This window comes from Sinocyclocheilus grahami, unplaced genomic scaffold (genome assembly GCF_001515645.1).
Source record: "Sinocyclocheilus grahami isolate Dianchi unplaced genomic scaffold, SAMN03320097.WGS_v1.1 scaffold106.1, whole genome shotgun sequence".
Lineage (NCBI taxonomy): Eukaryota > Metazoa > Chordata > Actinopteri > Cypriniformes > Cyprinidae > Sinocyclocheilus > Sinocyclocheilus grahami.
The window spans coordinates 1,674,623-1,689,387 of record NW_015505285.1 but is presented as its reverse complement, the minus strand read 5'-3'; the positions used below and the strand labels follow the sequence as shown (position 1 = coordinate 1,689,387).

Below are 14,765 nucleotides of genomic sequence, written 5' to 3'. Positions count from 1 at the left end.
ACCACAGATTATGACATAACAAGCACAAGTACATGGTTCTTTTATAATTTGATTGAACATACGGAAGGCACATTGCCAGCAGAGTGTCAATGAAATAGGCAACTTCAAAAATCATGATCACCACCGAAGACAGCCTGTAGAGAATTCAAACAGAAGTAAAGCAGTGGTTTATAAAATACCTAACTTTTTGTTAGTAAAAAAAAAAAAACAGTACAAATAGTTCAATAAGAGATACCAAAACATACTTTAAAGTAAAAACGAAATAAAAATGTTCTGTTTACTTTATTAATACATGTTCTTGGTTTTATTATGAATATATTATTTAAATGTAACTCCAACTTTTCAGTCTAATCAATTCCTGAGAATAAAATGAAGTCCCACCTTACAAATTTCTTCATTTAAAATCCTAATTCACGCCACAATAAAGTAAAATGGACTGTGAACATGTACTAATGTTGACTTTAATCACTGCTTTTTATTAGACATTTATTACCATTTAACGGTTACTTGATCATAAACTTCCTGGCTGTTTATGGTATTCTTTAAAAAAAAAAAAATTTTTTTTAAATAATCTTCTTAGTTCATATTTAACTTTTTAGTTAGCCTATTTAATATAATTTAATTATGTCCACTTTAGTTTCTTTGTAGTCCTGTGTTCTGTGTTTTTGTCTATGTAGCACCTTGGTCCTGGAGAAACGCTGTCTCGTTTCACTGTATGCTAACTGTATAGAGCTGGAATGACAATAAAGCTACTCTGACTCTGACTCTTCTGGTATTCGTGCATGTGAACAGCCACTTTATGTTTAATCCCAGTGGAAATATCTCCCCGTTGTTCATGCAGAAGCTCTCTGGTTTGGCATTGAGCCCGGAAACATCAGATAATCTGGGACAAGAGGCCCATTTGCCTCCATCTGTGTGTAATTCCCAAGGGCGCTACTGTATTGCCTGCTATAGTTAGAAATGGAATGACTGTGGCCTTCAGTGACCATGTTCCTAAAGGTGATGAGCCGTCGCCTGTTTGTTTGTGTAACTAACTTAGAATGATTCTGTTCGGTTGCTTACACCACCCTATGAGTGGCGTCAAAAGCAGTGATAACTCTGGCCAAAGTCAGATTGACCAAGATACCAATACTGTGTGTGCATAATAGGTGGATTCTAACAATTCAGGTAAAAGTGCCTGAACCATTGTTGTTAACTAAAACTAAAGCCATACAAACATTTTTGTTACTTAGAATAAATGCTTTGAAACTGAAAAACTTTTGAAATGTATATTTTAAGTCAAAGTACTAAAATAACTTAAAAAGATAATACAAATTACAAAAACAGACAAAACAATTCTAAGCATGTACCTAAAATAAAAATAAAAAACAGAAACTATAAAAATAAAAACTCATTCAAAATATTAATAAACACTATTACTATAATACATTTTTATATTAGGAAAAAAAAATTAATAATAATAAAAAAAAAAACAGACATGAAGGCATGTCTCAGAGAACTTTCATATGAACACTCTTGAGTAAAAAAAGTTGTTATTGGCGTGGTACACTTTCAAAAGGTACTAACATATATACCTCTGCAGGTGCTATTATATACCATTTAGGTGATAATACATACACTTTAGGTACTAATATGTACCTTTAAGGTACTAATATGCACCCTTTAGGTACATAGGTATACCTTTGGAAAATGTACTTCCCCAGTGACAGCTTTTGTACCTTCTTTGTCTGAGAGTGAATAACAAAGTGCTACGCCTCCCACAGCAGCTCATTTTGATACTCACAGGAGATAGACGGCCAAGCTGTTGAACTCTCCCTGTTTCTGAGTCTCTAAACCCACTGCACAAAGCACTGATGAAACAAACACACAGCGCTCACATTAAACTTAACCTGCAGAAATCATAATCAATAGAAATAAAAATCTATATTCTGAAGCATATGCTGTAATAATAATAATCACTGTGTTTTAAATATAATATATACATATACTTTTTAACAGTTGAATAGCAGCCAAAACCTTTGGAATGCAACTTTTATTGTGGCCACTAGATGTCAGATTTGCCACACACCACTACTGGGCAAATTAACCTAAGATTAGTATTGTTGTGCTGGTTTTGAAAACAACATACAATGTACAAACCAAAAATAAATATAACTGAATAAAATACATGTTATTCAACATGAGAGAATTGTGCAGTTCCCTGTGCAATGCAAAGTCTATGGCAAATTGGAGAAATCCTTAAGCACATTTGAAACATTTACTTGAGATTTGTGAATTAAATACTTCAAAAGCATTTTGTTGTATTACTAAAAAGTATTATTCTTAGTATTCTTATGTATTTAATAACACCTTTTAGTTTTACTCATATTAATCTACGTCTTGAAAATTAGATTTTTTTTTTTATTTCTTATTTCTAGAACATTAACAATAAAGCAAGCAAAAACATTTCACAAGCTAAGCATTGTGGGTTAATGTGGATCTAATACTTGAACAGTCTCTTAAACATTTTTTATTTATTTTTATTCAAAAAAAGCTTGGTATTTTTTTATTATTATTATTATTATTATTTTTTATTATTGGGGAATGATTGCAGTAACATAACAGGGGTTATAATAGTTGGACTTGACATAAAATGTAATTTATACATCCCTACTCATTTTTTTGCTATACATTTATGCTCTATTTCCAATTAAATTAGTCATTACCTTTACAATGGAACAAATCAGCCTTTATTTCCCTCCTTTCAAAGCAGGTTATGTTGGGTAATGAGCACAAAATGCACATTTTAGAATTCTATACTTCAATCACAGGGTAAAACATTGCATAATGGTGACTACTAATGCATAAAATATATTTTTATATTTGAAGGTTATGTATAGCACTTTCAGTGAAACAATGGCCTACAAAAGAACAGCAAAGACACAGTCCTACCTGCAGCAGTAGAGATGCCAAAAACTCTGCTGGCACATTCCACTATAACCCACAAAGCTGAGCTCTTCATGACCAAAATCAAAAGGTTTTTTTCCTTTAGAACATTTGTTGATAGTTAAAGTTCTCAACTGATAGTTCAGTTTCGAGTCAAAACTTTGTGCAAGGACGGCAGTGCCATGGTTAGAAATCTCTTCGCCTAAACAGGAGGGCGTCCCAGTGCAGATTTTACCTTAGTAATCAGCCTAACATAGAAACTAAAACCCAAACACTGACCACCCTCTGCTTGTTCCTGCTGCATTCCACCTCTACTCAAGGTGAGGGGACCAAACAACAAAAAACTTTACAGTTAAAGATTACCTGACTAGGTACTAGCATAGAGCACAAATAAGGCATGTCTCCTGAGGGAAAACTCTCACACACACATACACACATAAATAACTGCACACTTCTGCACACAAGCCTGTTGCAGGACGCTTAGAGGTTATGAGCAGTGTGACCTTCATGAGGAGGTAGTCCACCCTCCATCCCTTTACAGCTGCTGAGGGACATATTCAAATTAAATTACCTTCAGCCAATCAGCCAATTAATCAAAAATGTCCTTGCCCAAGGTCAGATGTGTTTTTACAAAGTAAATGTACATGGAGGGAGTCTCAAACGTCAACTCGATAAGCCCTGTCCTGAACCAGATGATTAATGGTGGAGAAAGCAGCAGCACTTTCATAGTCCAATCCTGACACAAGACAGATGTTAATCATTCTCCAGCAGACACACTGAACAGACACCATCTCTTCCAATCTTTAGTTACCTGTGTCAAAGGTCAATCTTTTCTCAGTCATAACAGATCACAGTTGATTAGAACCACAATGTGCCCGCATGACAGCATGACACAGTAAGGGTCCATCTAATTAAATGTGATCGCATGTGACTGCAGTATTGCTAGGATTTCAAGCCACATAACTTTGGCATTACTTGAAACAGCATGTCTTTTTTTTCATATTCATATTTTACAAAACTGAACAGAATGATAAATAACAACACCAGTGATCTGTAGCATGAAACGAGATGAACAAACTCCAAATTGCAGAGTAAGTTTTGAGTTGACCAAACCCGATAAAGTCAACCTGGTTTAGATCAGGTTCACCAGGCTCACAAAGCTCGATATAAGCATTCTCTGCCAACTCTGAGTTTGAACCAGAGTTTGTGAATAACTCTGGAGCGCGTGCACCTGAAAGCGTGACACGTGCAGCAAACAGCCAATCACACGGAACATGGAGAGCATCAGCAAAGCATCACTTGGATTCACTTCTCACGAGAGTCAGCGCAATTCACTTTTCTGTTGAAGATTAAGAGATGTCGTTATTAAAAATTTAATAAATGTAAATGCATTTACAAGGCAGGAATACACAATTCTGTTGCAGCAAAAGTTTGACAGCAGAAAGAAAATATATGACTATGCAGAGGAATCAACTGAATTTAATTATTTATATATAGTTTCACACAGAGCTCAAAAGGAAAACATATAAGTTTAGTCATTTTAAAAGTCGGATGTATTAAAGCTTATCTATGTGTGTGTGTGTATATACTGTATATACAGTATATATATATATATATATATAAATACAAAGATTTAAATACAAAGCTTAAAATTAATTGTCACTTCATATAATAATTATATGAATATATTATATGAATTATTAATATAATATAATTAATTAATATAAATATAATAAATAAGTAGCTGCAAAAGTCAGGCAATTTTGTCTCTAAAATTCTTTGACTGTCAACTGCTTTAATTTGGAGTGAGAGATATGGGGGAGTGGCTTCACTGCATCAGATATATGTCACTTTGCTCACAGCTGATTGGTCCAGCTTGGGTTTGCGATCTCTAACCCAGAATAAAACCTGCTTCGGAGCAGGGTAGCCGTTTAGCGTAAGTTACCATGGTAACCCATCTTCTTAAGCCCGAAAACTCAAGAGTTTGCTCAAACTGGCTTCGTGCTACAGGCCACTGGGTGCCAAAAATATAAATAACTAAAATATACAACTGAGTTTAATATTTTAAATAATAATAATAATATAGTATTTTAATATTTTAAAATATTTTATTGTCCTAAAATAATTATCTTTAACACAATTATTATTATAAATGTTGTTGTTGTTATTAAACACATTATAGTTTAGTTATTATTATTATTATTTTGTTATTTTCTAGCAATAAACAGAAAAATAAACAGAAAAACTAGACCAAATAACTAAAAAATAGACCAAATTTATCGATTTAAAAATACATATATGATTAAAAACAAATCAAGACCAGAATGGAAAACAGGGTTAATTTAGGAAATTATTTATTTATTTGTTTATTTATTTCAAATCAAACAGATTGTCAAAATATGACATTTATTTTCTGTTAACCATAATATCAAATACATCTTAAATATCCAATATGAAAAGTCATGTGTTTTGTGTTAATGCTTTAAATGCAAGTCGTAGGACACCTAAATGCACCATATCATGGAATGTGCATATACATATACACTTGACAGCCGTTATAACATAACTGAACATAATCGCAGAGAAATTCATGGTCTATCAAAGAGACAATCAAAATCATAACTTCCTCTGAGGTTAAATACCTCGCTGGCCAGCTCATCCTTTAAGAAAACATATCCTAGATGTTCATAAATAAGCAGAAATAACAGGGGATATGTGGGAGTGACTGGGAAAATAGTACAGATGTGAAATGTAAAGTCTTAAGGCTTATGTGACCTGGACATTCGGAGGACAAAAGAGGGACTCTGGAACCAACGGATGAAATTACTTCAGTTCTCAGTTAACTGAGGCCCTGGAGGAGACATTATGTACTATACATCTTATACCGTCCAGAGTCAAAGAGGCTATCTTGGCAAACACTTGGAGAGTTCTGCTCTAATTTACAACTCTGATATCCAAGTTGACTCCTGCTAAGAGGAAAAATGTAAATCCCCTAACATTAGAACAAGGCTACCTTTGTTTTCTGCCTGGATCAACAGTTTTCCAGATTAGCTGCATATTATTCCAGGTATGTGTGTGCATTTTTGTGCTACGTTCTTGATTCAGGCTGTGAATTTAGTCACTGACCACTAAGTTGAATAGCTTGATCAAAAACTGTATTATAACAAACCTCTGCACATATATATGGAATGTGGCTCCTTACAAAATACAACATCTAATAAATAATATAACAAAACATAAAATCACAAGAATTACAGTCAGAGATTATCAATGTCTCAGACATTTGAGGGATTTTTTTATCATCTGCCAAGGAAAGTCCAATAAGTTAGGAAAGACATAGCAACCTGAGTCAGAATACGATGATCTGTGCTGAGTTTACTGTACTCTGTAAAAAAAATCTGTAAAATTTACGGTAAAAAACCGGCAGCTGTGGTTGCCAGAAGGAAAATAGTACAGATGTGAAATGTAAAGTCTTAAGGCTTATGTGACCTGGACATTCGGAGGACAAAAGAGGGACTCTGGAACCAACGGATGAAATTACTTCAGTTCTCAGTTAACTGAGGCCCTGGAGGAGACATTATGTACTATACATCTTATACCGTCCAGAGTCAAAGAGGCTATCTTGGCAAACACTTGGAGAGTTCTGCTCTAATTTACAACTCTGATATCCAAGTTGACTCCTGCTAAGAGGAAAAATGTAAATCCCCTAACATTAGAACAAGGCTACCTTTGTTTTCTGCCTGGATCAACAGTTTTCCAGATTAGCTGCATATTATTCCAGGTATGTGTGTGCATTTTTGTGCTACGTTCTTGATTCAGGCTGGGAATTTAGTCACTGACCACTAAGTTGAATAGCTTGATCAAAAACTGTATTATAACAAACCTCTGCACATATATATGGAATGTGGCTCCTTACAAAATACAACATCTAATAAATAATATAACAAAATATATTCACAAATATATTCACAAGAATTACAGTCAGAGATTATCAATGTCTCAGACATTTGAGGGATTTTTTTATCATCTGCCAAGGAAAGTCCAATAAGTTAGGAAAGACATAGCAACCTGAGTCAGAATACGATGATCTGTGCTGAGTTTACTGTACTCTGTAAAAAAAATCTGTAAAATTTACGGTAAAAAACCGGCAGCTGTGGTTGCCAGAATTTTACTGTAAAAAATACAGTAGCAACGTTTTAGGTTTTACGGTTTTAACTTAAATTTACAGTTAAATACCATAATTTCATGAACTGATATAATGTTGATATACCAACCTATTGAAGTACTGAAATCTGTTTTGTACCTTTGTAATACACTGATAACCAGGTGGTGATGAGAAAATCACATGAGGAACCAAAGCCCATCTCAAGCAGCTTTTAAATAATAACATATATAGAAGGTGCACAGTGTCATTCACACAAACACTAAACACCATCATGGTAACACACATGAAACTGAAATAATGCAATAAACATTCATTTAACAACATTAGGTGTAACACACAACCTTAATATACAAAACTGATAAGAAAAAACTAAGAGGAAACATAGTTATTTCAATAAAAAAACATCAAATTTGAAATGTAAAGCCGGGAATTCTGGGAATGTCAATTTATGGTTATTCATTGTAAGTTATATGGTCTTTTTCACTTCCAAAAATGGTATACTACCGTAAAATTAATGTCCAATACATGTAATGTCATATACAGTTTTTCACTGTATATAGTAGGGGAATTTACCGTTAACCATTTAACAGGTTTTTACTGTAGCATTTTTACAGTCTTTTACCATCAAATTCACGGTAATTTTTTACAGTGTAGTGGGTGTAGTTTGAAAGCTAGAAGAGTTACATTTGGATATATTGGTCTCTGTGATGTTGAAAAAGCCCTAACCCTAGTTTACTCTGGATTATTATGTTGATTTTGTTAAGACAGCATAATAGTAGTATTGTTTTCTTGCAATGAATTGATTGTGTCATTTGTTTGTTGCTTTGGATGAATGTGTCTGCTAAATGAATAGATGCAAATGTAAATTTATCCACTCAATGCATTTCTAGCTATGACTCTCTTTGTACTACTTGCATCTTTCAAGCTAACAGCATAGAGTTGTTGTCCATGTAACATAAAAGGCATGCACGCAGAAAAATTGTCACAGAATAACTGTACCACCGGAACATCTTTTAACCTTTTGACAACTCCAGTGCTATATGATAAACAGTGCAAGAGAAAAAAAATCATTTGTAGCTAGTGAAGATCTCATGTTACTGCATGCTATGTGTACTATAAGACTAAATAATGCAAATAGAGTCTGGTACCGTAATAAATTATTTTGAATATTTATAGAGAAAATAAATAAATCCCAAACAAAAGATATTGATAAACTGAAAGGTTGGTTTAAAAAACATGTGGAAAAGTACGTTTGTTTAGAGTTATTCGAGTTCTGACATTTTAATGAAACATAGGTCCAAAAAAAAAAGTAAAAAAAAAATGTACGCATGGAGGAATCATTCGCAATAAGATCAACAAAATGCATCTAAAAAATAGACAGGATGGATTTTCATGTCATGCCAACCATATGCCGTTATGACAACGAGAATAAAACAACACAACAGATAAATATAAATTACTTGTTCCTAAAGAACATTAAACCAGAAATCAATATACATAAATACTTGGCATTTAGGTTTTGGTTTGTATCTATGGCTGCAACATGTCTGGGTTTTGTCTGCAAGGACACATAATAATTATTTTAGTCAGAGCTGAACCACATTGAGCTGTGATGCTGTAAAGACTGACTGGTTACTGACTAATACATATGCTGCTGAGTCAAAATGACCCCTAAATCATGCTCTCCAAACATTCACGTTCATCACATTAATGGGCCTTGAAATGATTTTTACTAATTTGTCCCATTCATACATAAACACATGCTGGGTGTGAATGACTCCCATAAGGAATGATATATGAAATTTGAGGGCCTTTTGCAGCACTTGATATATTTCTTTACCTCAACAAGGAAAACATCTTATCTTTAGTGAAATACAAACATCACATATGACACAGAGCCATTTATCTTGCTGGCACACAGCTGACAGACCTTTTCTACAGCAAATCTACTGCAAATCATTTAATGGCGACGATGGTGTTAATGAGCTTGATAAGGTGTCATGATATAGCAGTCAGTTATATAACAACATTTCATTAGACAGCCCAATGTGTACTTGTGTTAATCATATCTGAGGGATCACTGTGAGCTGTTGGAATTTCCCAACCCACTGTTGTAATAACAAGAGGTTAGAACTCTGTGTTTTGCAAGCAGTGGTTTAATCATGATTTGGAGAAATTAAGTTAAAATATGATATTTAGATTAAAAAAAGAGGCGATTTGCAATAAGTTATAAGAGAATATGCAGCTGTAGATGAACCATATTGTTTAATGTGTGTTTCTGGACTCCCCCTCGTTTCCCATTCTATAATGAGATCTCTGCCATGGAGCTGTTATTCATCACGGCCTACTGGGGTACATTTAATCTTGATTACAATGGCAATTTTATCTTGCTTTGTAAACATCTCATGAGATGTATTCTTGTTCAACATCAAACTTCTCTGCATTCAGAAAGACCTTTGCTTTTGTTGCAACATGAAGTGAAGAAAAAGGTAATTTTTCAGAAGGTTTTGTACTTTAAGTAAATAATATCAAGATGACTGATCACTAAAATACTGATGTCTTTTTTCTACACGATCACATGCACAAAGGTTTTGTCTAAAAGACGGAAAAGCCCCATGTCTGCATTTCAGCAGTTAAAATAATAATTTGCTTTATTTTTATTTATTTTTATTTATTTTTAATATAAATGCACTATACTGTTCAAAAGTTTGGGGGTTGGTAAGATTTTTTTTAATGTTCTTGAAGTCACCAAGGGTGCATTTATTTGATTCGAAATACAGTAAAATCTCAAACATTGTGAAATATTATTACAATTTAAAATAATTGTTTTCTATTTTAATGTATTTTAAAATTCCTGTGATATCAAAGCTGAATTTTCAGCACCCATTACTCCAGTCTTCAGTGTCACATTCAGAAATCTTTCTAATATGCTGCTTTGGTGCTGAAGAAACATTTCCTAAGTTCAAAATAACAGCATTTATGAATTAAAGTATTAATTTTTGCATAAAAAACTATTTATATCTATTCTAATGAGAAATGAGGAAATGAGCATTGCAGTCACCAATTATTTGCTTAGTCATTACTAAAGCTCATTAGTTCAAGATCATTAGACATGACATGCAACTTGAAACCTGATCTGAAACCAGTTTCAATAAAAATGTACCTTCATTTAAATCAAAATCAAGTGGAAAAAACCCAAGCTTTATGCCTTGGGACACACCATTAGTAAGGTGTTTCATGCATTTAACAAATTTGATGGCAACACTGACACTATGTGGCTGCAGAGGAAATTGCTTTTTTTATGGCTTTCATCAAAGCTTTGTGTATTGCACTATTTTCAGACTCCACTAACAGGAATATGTTTCGTGTGATCATTCATGAGAAACACTGAGAGGATGCAGAAATAAGACTCATTGACCTTTGCCTTTTGAGGGAGATGATAAATGAGGTCAGAGGAGTGGTGGCATCTGCTGATGACAGGAGGAGCATCAGTGGAGTCTGTGTAGCTTCATGCTGGAAGGAGCCACAGAGCTCCAGCTGAGTCAGAACCACCATCTCAAACTGTCCTTGCTACAGACTATTGCTGTGATCTCCAAAACACAGCTATACTCTAATAAGATGGTAGAGATCATAACTGATCCTGGACTAAAGAACCTATTTCATCTCTGCCATTTCCCAGCCAAAAGGATCACAAAATAAATTACCCATGAGTCCCCTCCGGGTACAGAGGGATTCGGAAGGCTCTCGGGTGGCTTATCTGATGAGTCAGTTCATACTGGGAAAGAGAACTGATTCCTGTTACGCATTAGTAAAGAAGAAAGTAATTTAATTACAAGAAACTGAAGTCATAGTTCATGCTGTTACGCAATCTTTTCAAGCAAGTCTTGAAATACAATAAAATTGGGGAAAAATTTAATAAATACACAAAAAACATCTGTTCATCAAAACAAATCCAGCAAATTATAACAAATCATGATGATCTATGAATATGATTACTAACATTTGCATCTGCATCTTCCTAAAATATAGGGGCTGCTATATATTTCCATTTATACTCTAAGAAAAAAGTGAATTGTAAAAAGTGTCTATTAAGGGATGGATGGATGGATGGATGGACGGACGGACAAACAAATAAATATTTGCCAAACATTAATCTAAAATAATAATGTTAAACATTTTATTCATATCCTATAAGTGCACATTTTAATTTAACTATAGCATAGAGAAGTCATATTTTAAGTGTGCATTTATGATATTAATAAATCTGTTAAACGTACCATAATTACCATAAAGTTTGCAAGTCATAGTTCATGCAAATCTTGAAATAAAATAAAATGGAAATAAAATTAAACAAAAATACACACAGACACACACACACAAAATAAATATATAAATAAATGTGGATGTAAAATAATCATGTTAGACATTTACTTAATATCTTAAGTGCACACTTTAATGTAACTAAATGTGTGTGCGTGGTGGGGTGGGGGGGGAGGGGGTCCTACAAAAAGTAATATCTTTAGTGTGCACTTATGATATTAATGATATATGTTGTATCATGTACCATAATTACTCAAATTTGAATTGCAACCCTTTGCGGCAAAGGTGTATCAGGACTGTTTGCACACAAGATGGGCCCCTGTGCTCAAATTCTCGTCACTTAATCTCTGGGTGATCCTCAGCTTTAGTGAGTTACTGGCCTGAGACCTTCTCATTATTTCTGATTGCTCCACTCTTTGTTCCTCTAAGCAGCGCTTCATAAAACTCTATGAGCGGAGATAGAGCCTGACAACCATGGTGTTTCTGTGGGGCCCTCGCTGCACTTCAGATGGATTAGAAAAAGCCACAAGTGGATGACTGCAGAGCCTGCCGTGCTGATGAGTATGTCCTTGTGAAGGACACACAAGACTAACACCCTGCAGCTGGGATCTATTAGATCACCATATAAAAGAAATTGGTGGTGTTTTATCAGCAGTTTTGACAAGAGCAGACATTGCATGTCTACTGTACAATATGAATCTTTGCTAAACTTCAGACTATCACATTTAGAGGTTCTTAGGATCATAACAATCCATGAGAGAGCCAGATGAGCGATTCAGGTGCACACACATGCATATCTCAGTGCTGATTTACTCCAGTTAAAAGGAGAGCACCACATCTCCTCCTCAACGTCCCTGTAGGTTGAGTTGAAGGACACCAGAGGAATGTTTCATAGCATTTGACATCTGAAACGTTCCCTGTCTGTAATAACAAGGGCTGCTTCTGCACCTTCTGACTTTGTGGTTATTTTTTGCTCTGATTTTGAAGAGCGCAGGAAATCATTACAGTTCTTACGCAAGATGGTAAGCTCATCATTATGTCAGTCAGGGCTTTGCTTTAAAATGAAGACATCTGTTCTTCTGACAAATGGAATATAAATGATGGACTCAAATAAAGGCAAGCACAATGAAAGTCATCTTAAAGTAATATAATTTTAATTTCATACACTGATGATTGCAGAAATTGAGCAATTACTAACAACCTTCATTGCACTTGTGTAAAAATATAATATATAATAGGGAAATTGGATATATATAATAATGCAAAACATACTATGGGGGTTCAAAAGTCCAAGACCACACTTAAACCTGGAAATAAACTAATTATCTCTCTCCCTATATATATATATATATATATATATATATGAGTGGAAACATTGATCATGTAAAAAACTCTAAAAATATCATGTCATTATATTTATATTTTTGAAGAAAATACCAAAAACCTTTAATGTTCATGTATTTTTCAATCTATTTTTTTTAAGAAACATTTAATAATTTGTAATGGAAGAAAATGAAAAATGGGAAATACAACTATTTTCAATAGTAGTCTCAAACATTTTAAGATAATAATTTCCAGACATGTCATGCCAACACTAAAAACTGAAATGAACACCACAAGGATTTACAAATGTATGTTTTTCAATACATCTTCTTTTTTAGAAAATGTATGTATTTCACCAAAGTCATTTATACCTGGCTAGCTATGTCTAAGGAAAGCCGTGTGTGTCAAAGGAGTAGCATCAATCTCTCAAGAATAGGAAATGGAGGAGAGATTCTAGCCGTGAGGAGAACAAATAGGTTTTAAGAGCCCATAGATCTTTTCTCTCACTGTGGTCGTTTTGTGAAATGTAATATTTCACTAAGCCAGAAGCTGCACTGTAACACACTACCTATTAAAATTATACCTGTGTATTTCTTAAAGAAGAGGAAATAATTTCACAGTTTAAATGAGAAACAGCACTGAATTAGCCAGATGGAAATGTTGTGCAGAATTATGCCATCCATATCCTTCAGAAACAGTCTCCGTAGACTTTTGTTTGAATGTGTCTGTGAAGAGATAGAACACCGCCATATGTTTCTGGAATAGAAGAACCGTATAGTAAAAATGACCCCTAAACTATTTATTTGTTTAGTAATGACTAATGGGGTTTCACTTAAGCAGATCTTGCTTTGCTTGTTCAGAAATGTGTGGTGGTGTATTTCTGAAGAACTATTGACATAGTTCTAGCAATTATATATAGCAAAGAAATATTAGAACATGTCTGCAGAATTGAATCCCATCAGACAAAATTACTTTAACAAGTGAATTTTAAAGAGATGTTACATGTTTATTCTCCATTGCACCTCGTCTTGCACCAGTCACATTACAGATAGTGGTGATAAATGAGTCAATTAGCTGTGGGCACACTTCTGGAATCTTGGATTAAAAGAGAGTCATGGAAGACTGTAATGAGCCAGGCTTCTGTCATTGAACTGATTTGTCAGGAAGATTAATGAGTGTAAATGAACAGCTTTTTGTGTAGAAGAGTGTAATACAGCCCAAAAGTTTAATTGACATCAACTACAGCTATCAGGCAAAAGAGCTGCTTCCACAAACAAAAGCAATGATTAATATGCATTTATTAAACGATCCAAAAATGAAATGTAGCTGTAATTTGCAGGTAAAAGCAAATTGCTGTTTATTTGAAAGCTACACTGCCCCCGTTTGGAGACTTTCAGAATGGTGGCACTCTCCAGAGAACAACATGATATACAGTATCATTACCATTTGCAATGTAGTGTATTACTAGCTCAGCAGAAAGTTGATTAGGACCCAAGTGTTGATTAGGACCATAATTCACCTGCGAGGTTGCCAAATCCCTGTCATGACAATTATAGCTGTAATCATGTAACCAACTGTTGCACCAGTATTACATCTTTATGTCTCAAAACGGCCAGTGCACATAAAGAGAAAACACTCTCGTAACCCAAATGACCCTGAAGTGCTATACCAATAAAGTCAGAATGTAAGGAACCTCCTGGCCCAATTTTACCCACTTAATTTGGCTGTATGTTGTGAATTTGATGGATCATGCATGAGCCAGACTGGAGCCCGCTAAAGTCAGCGGCAGCTGGCAGTCACCAGCACAGTTGCTCTGCCAGTCTGGCTGTCTTTAGAGACTGAACATTTCTGAATAGAGCTCAGTGAATTCTGTCATGGCTCAGTGGTGCTCCAGAATTCAGATCGCATACAGCAATTAATCAGGATCTGAGAGGTAATTTACCAGACTGCTTTACTGCTTCACCTAAACAATGTATTAGCTTAATTTGCTTCCTGTAAACCTAGTGTGACTTTGCTCAAAGACAGTTTAATG

General features: G+C 34.4%; 1 protein-coding gene and 1 long non-coding RNA gene across 2 annotated transcripts in view; one reads left to right on the top strand and one right to left on the bottom strand.

The window, feature by feature from the left end:
- The window catches only part of LOC107588619 (transmembrane protein 72-like), a 4,257-nt gene extending 1,030 nt beyond the window's left edge, over positions 1–3,227 (bottom strand). Inside the window, exons 1-3 of the mRNA XM_016276779.1 lie at positions 2,932–3,227; positions 1,784–1,850; positions 63–134 (exon numbers count right to left, since the gene is read on the bottom strand). Coding sequence (XP_016132265.1) covers positions 63–134; positions 1,784–1,850; positions 2,932–3,001 — 209 coding nt within the window. The 5' untranslated portion in view covers positions 3,002–3,227. The remainder of the gene's footprint in view (positions 1–62; positions 135–1,783; positions 1,851–2,931) is intronic.
- The window catches only part of LOC107588623 (uncharacterized), an 18,242-nt gene extending 3,477 nt beyond the window's left edge, over positions 1–14,765 (top strand). Inside the window, exons 2-3 of the long non-coding RNA XR_001609607.1 lie at positions 134–136; positions 14,755–14,765. This is a non-coding gene — a long non-coding RNA (uncharacterized lncRNA). The remainder of the gene's footprint in view (positions 1–133; positions 137–14,754) is intronic.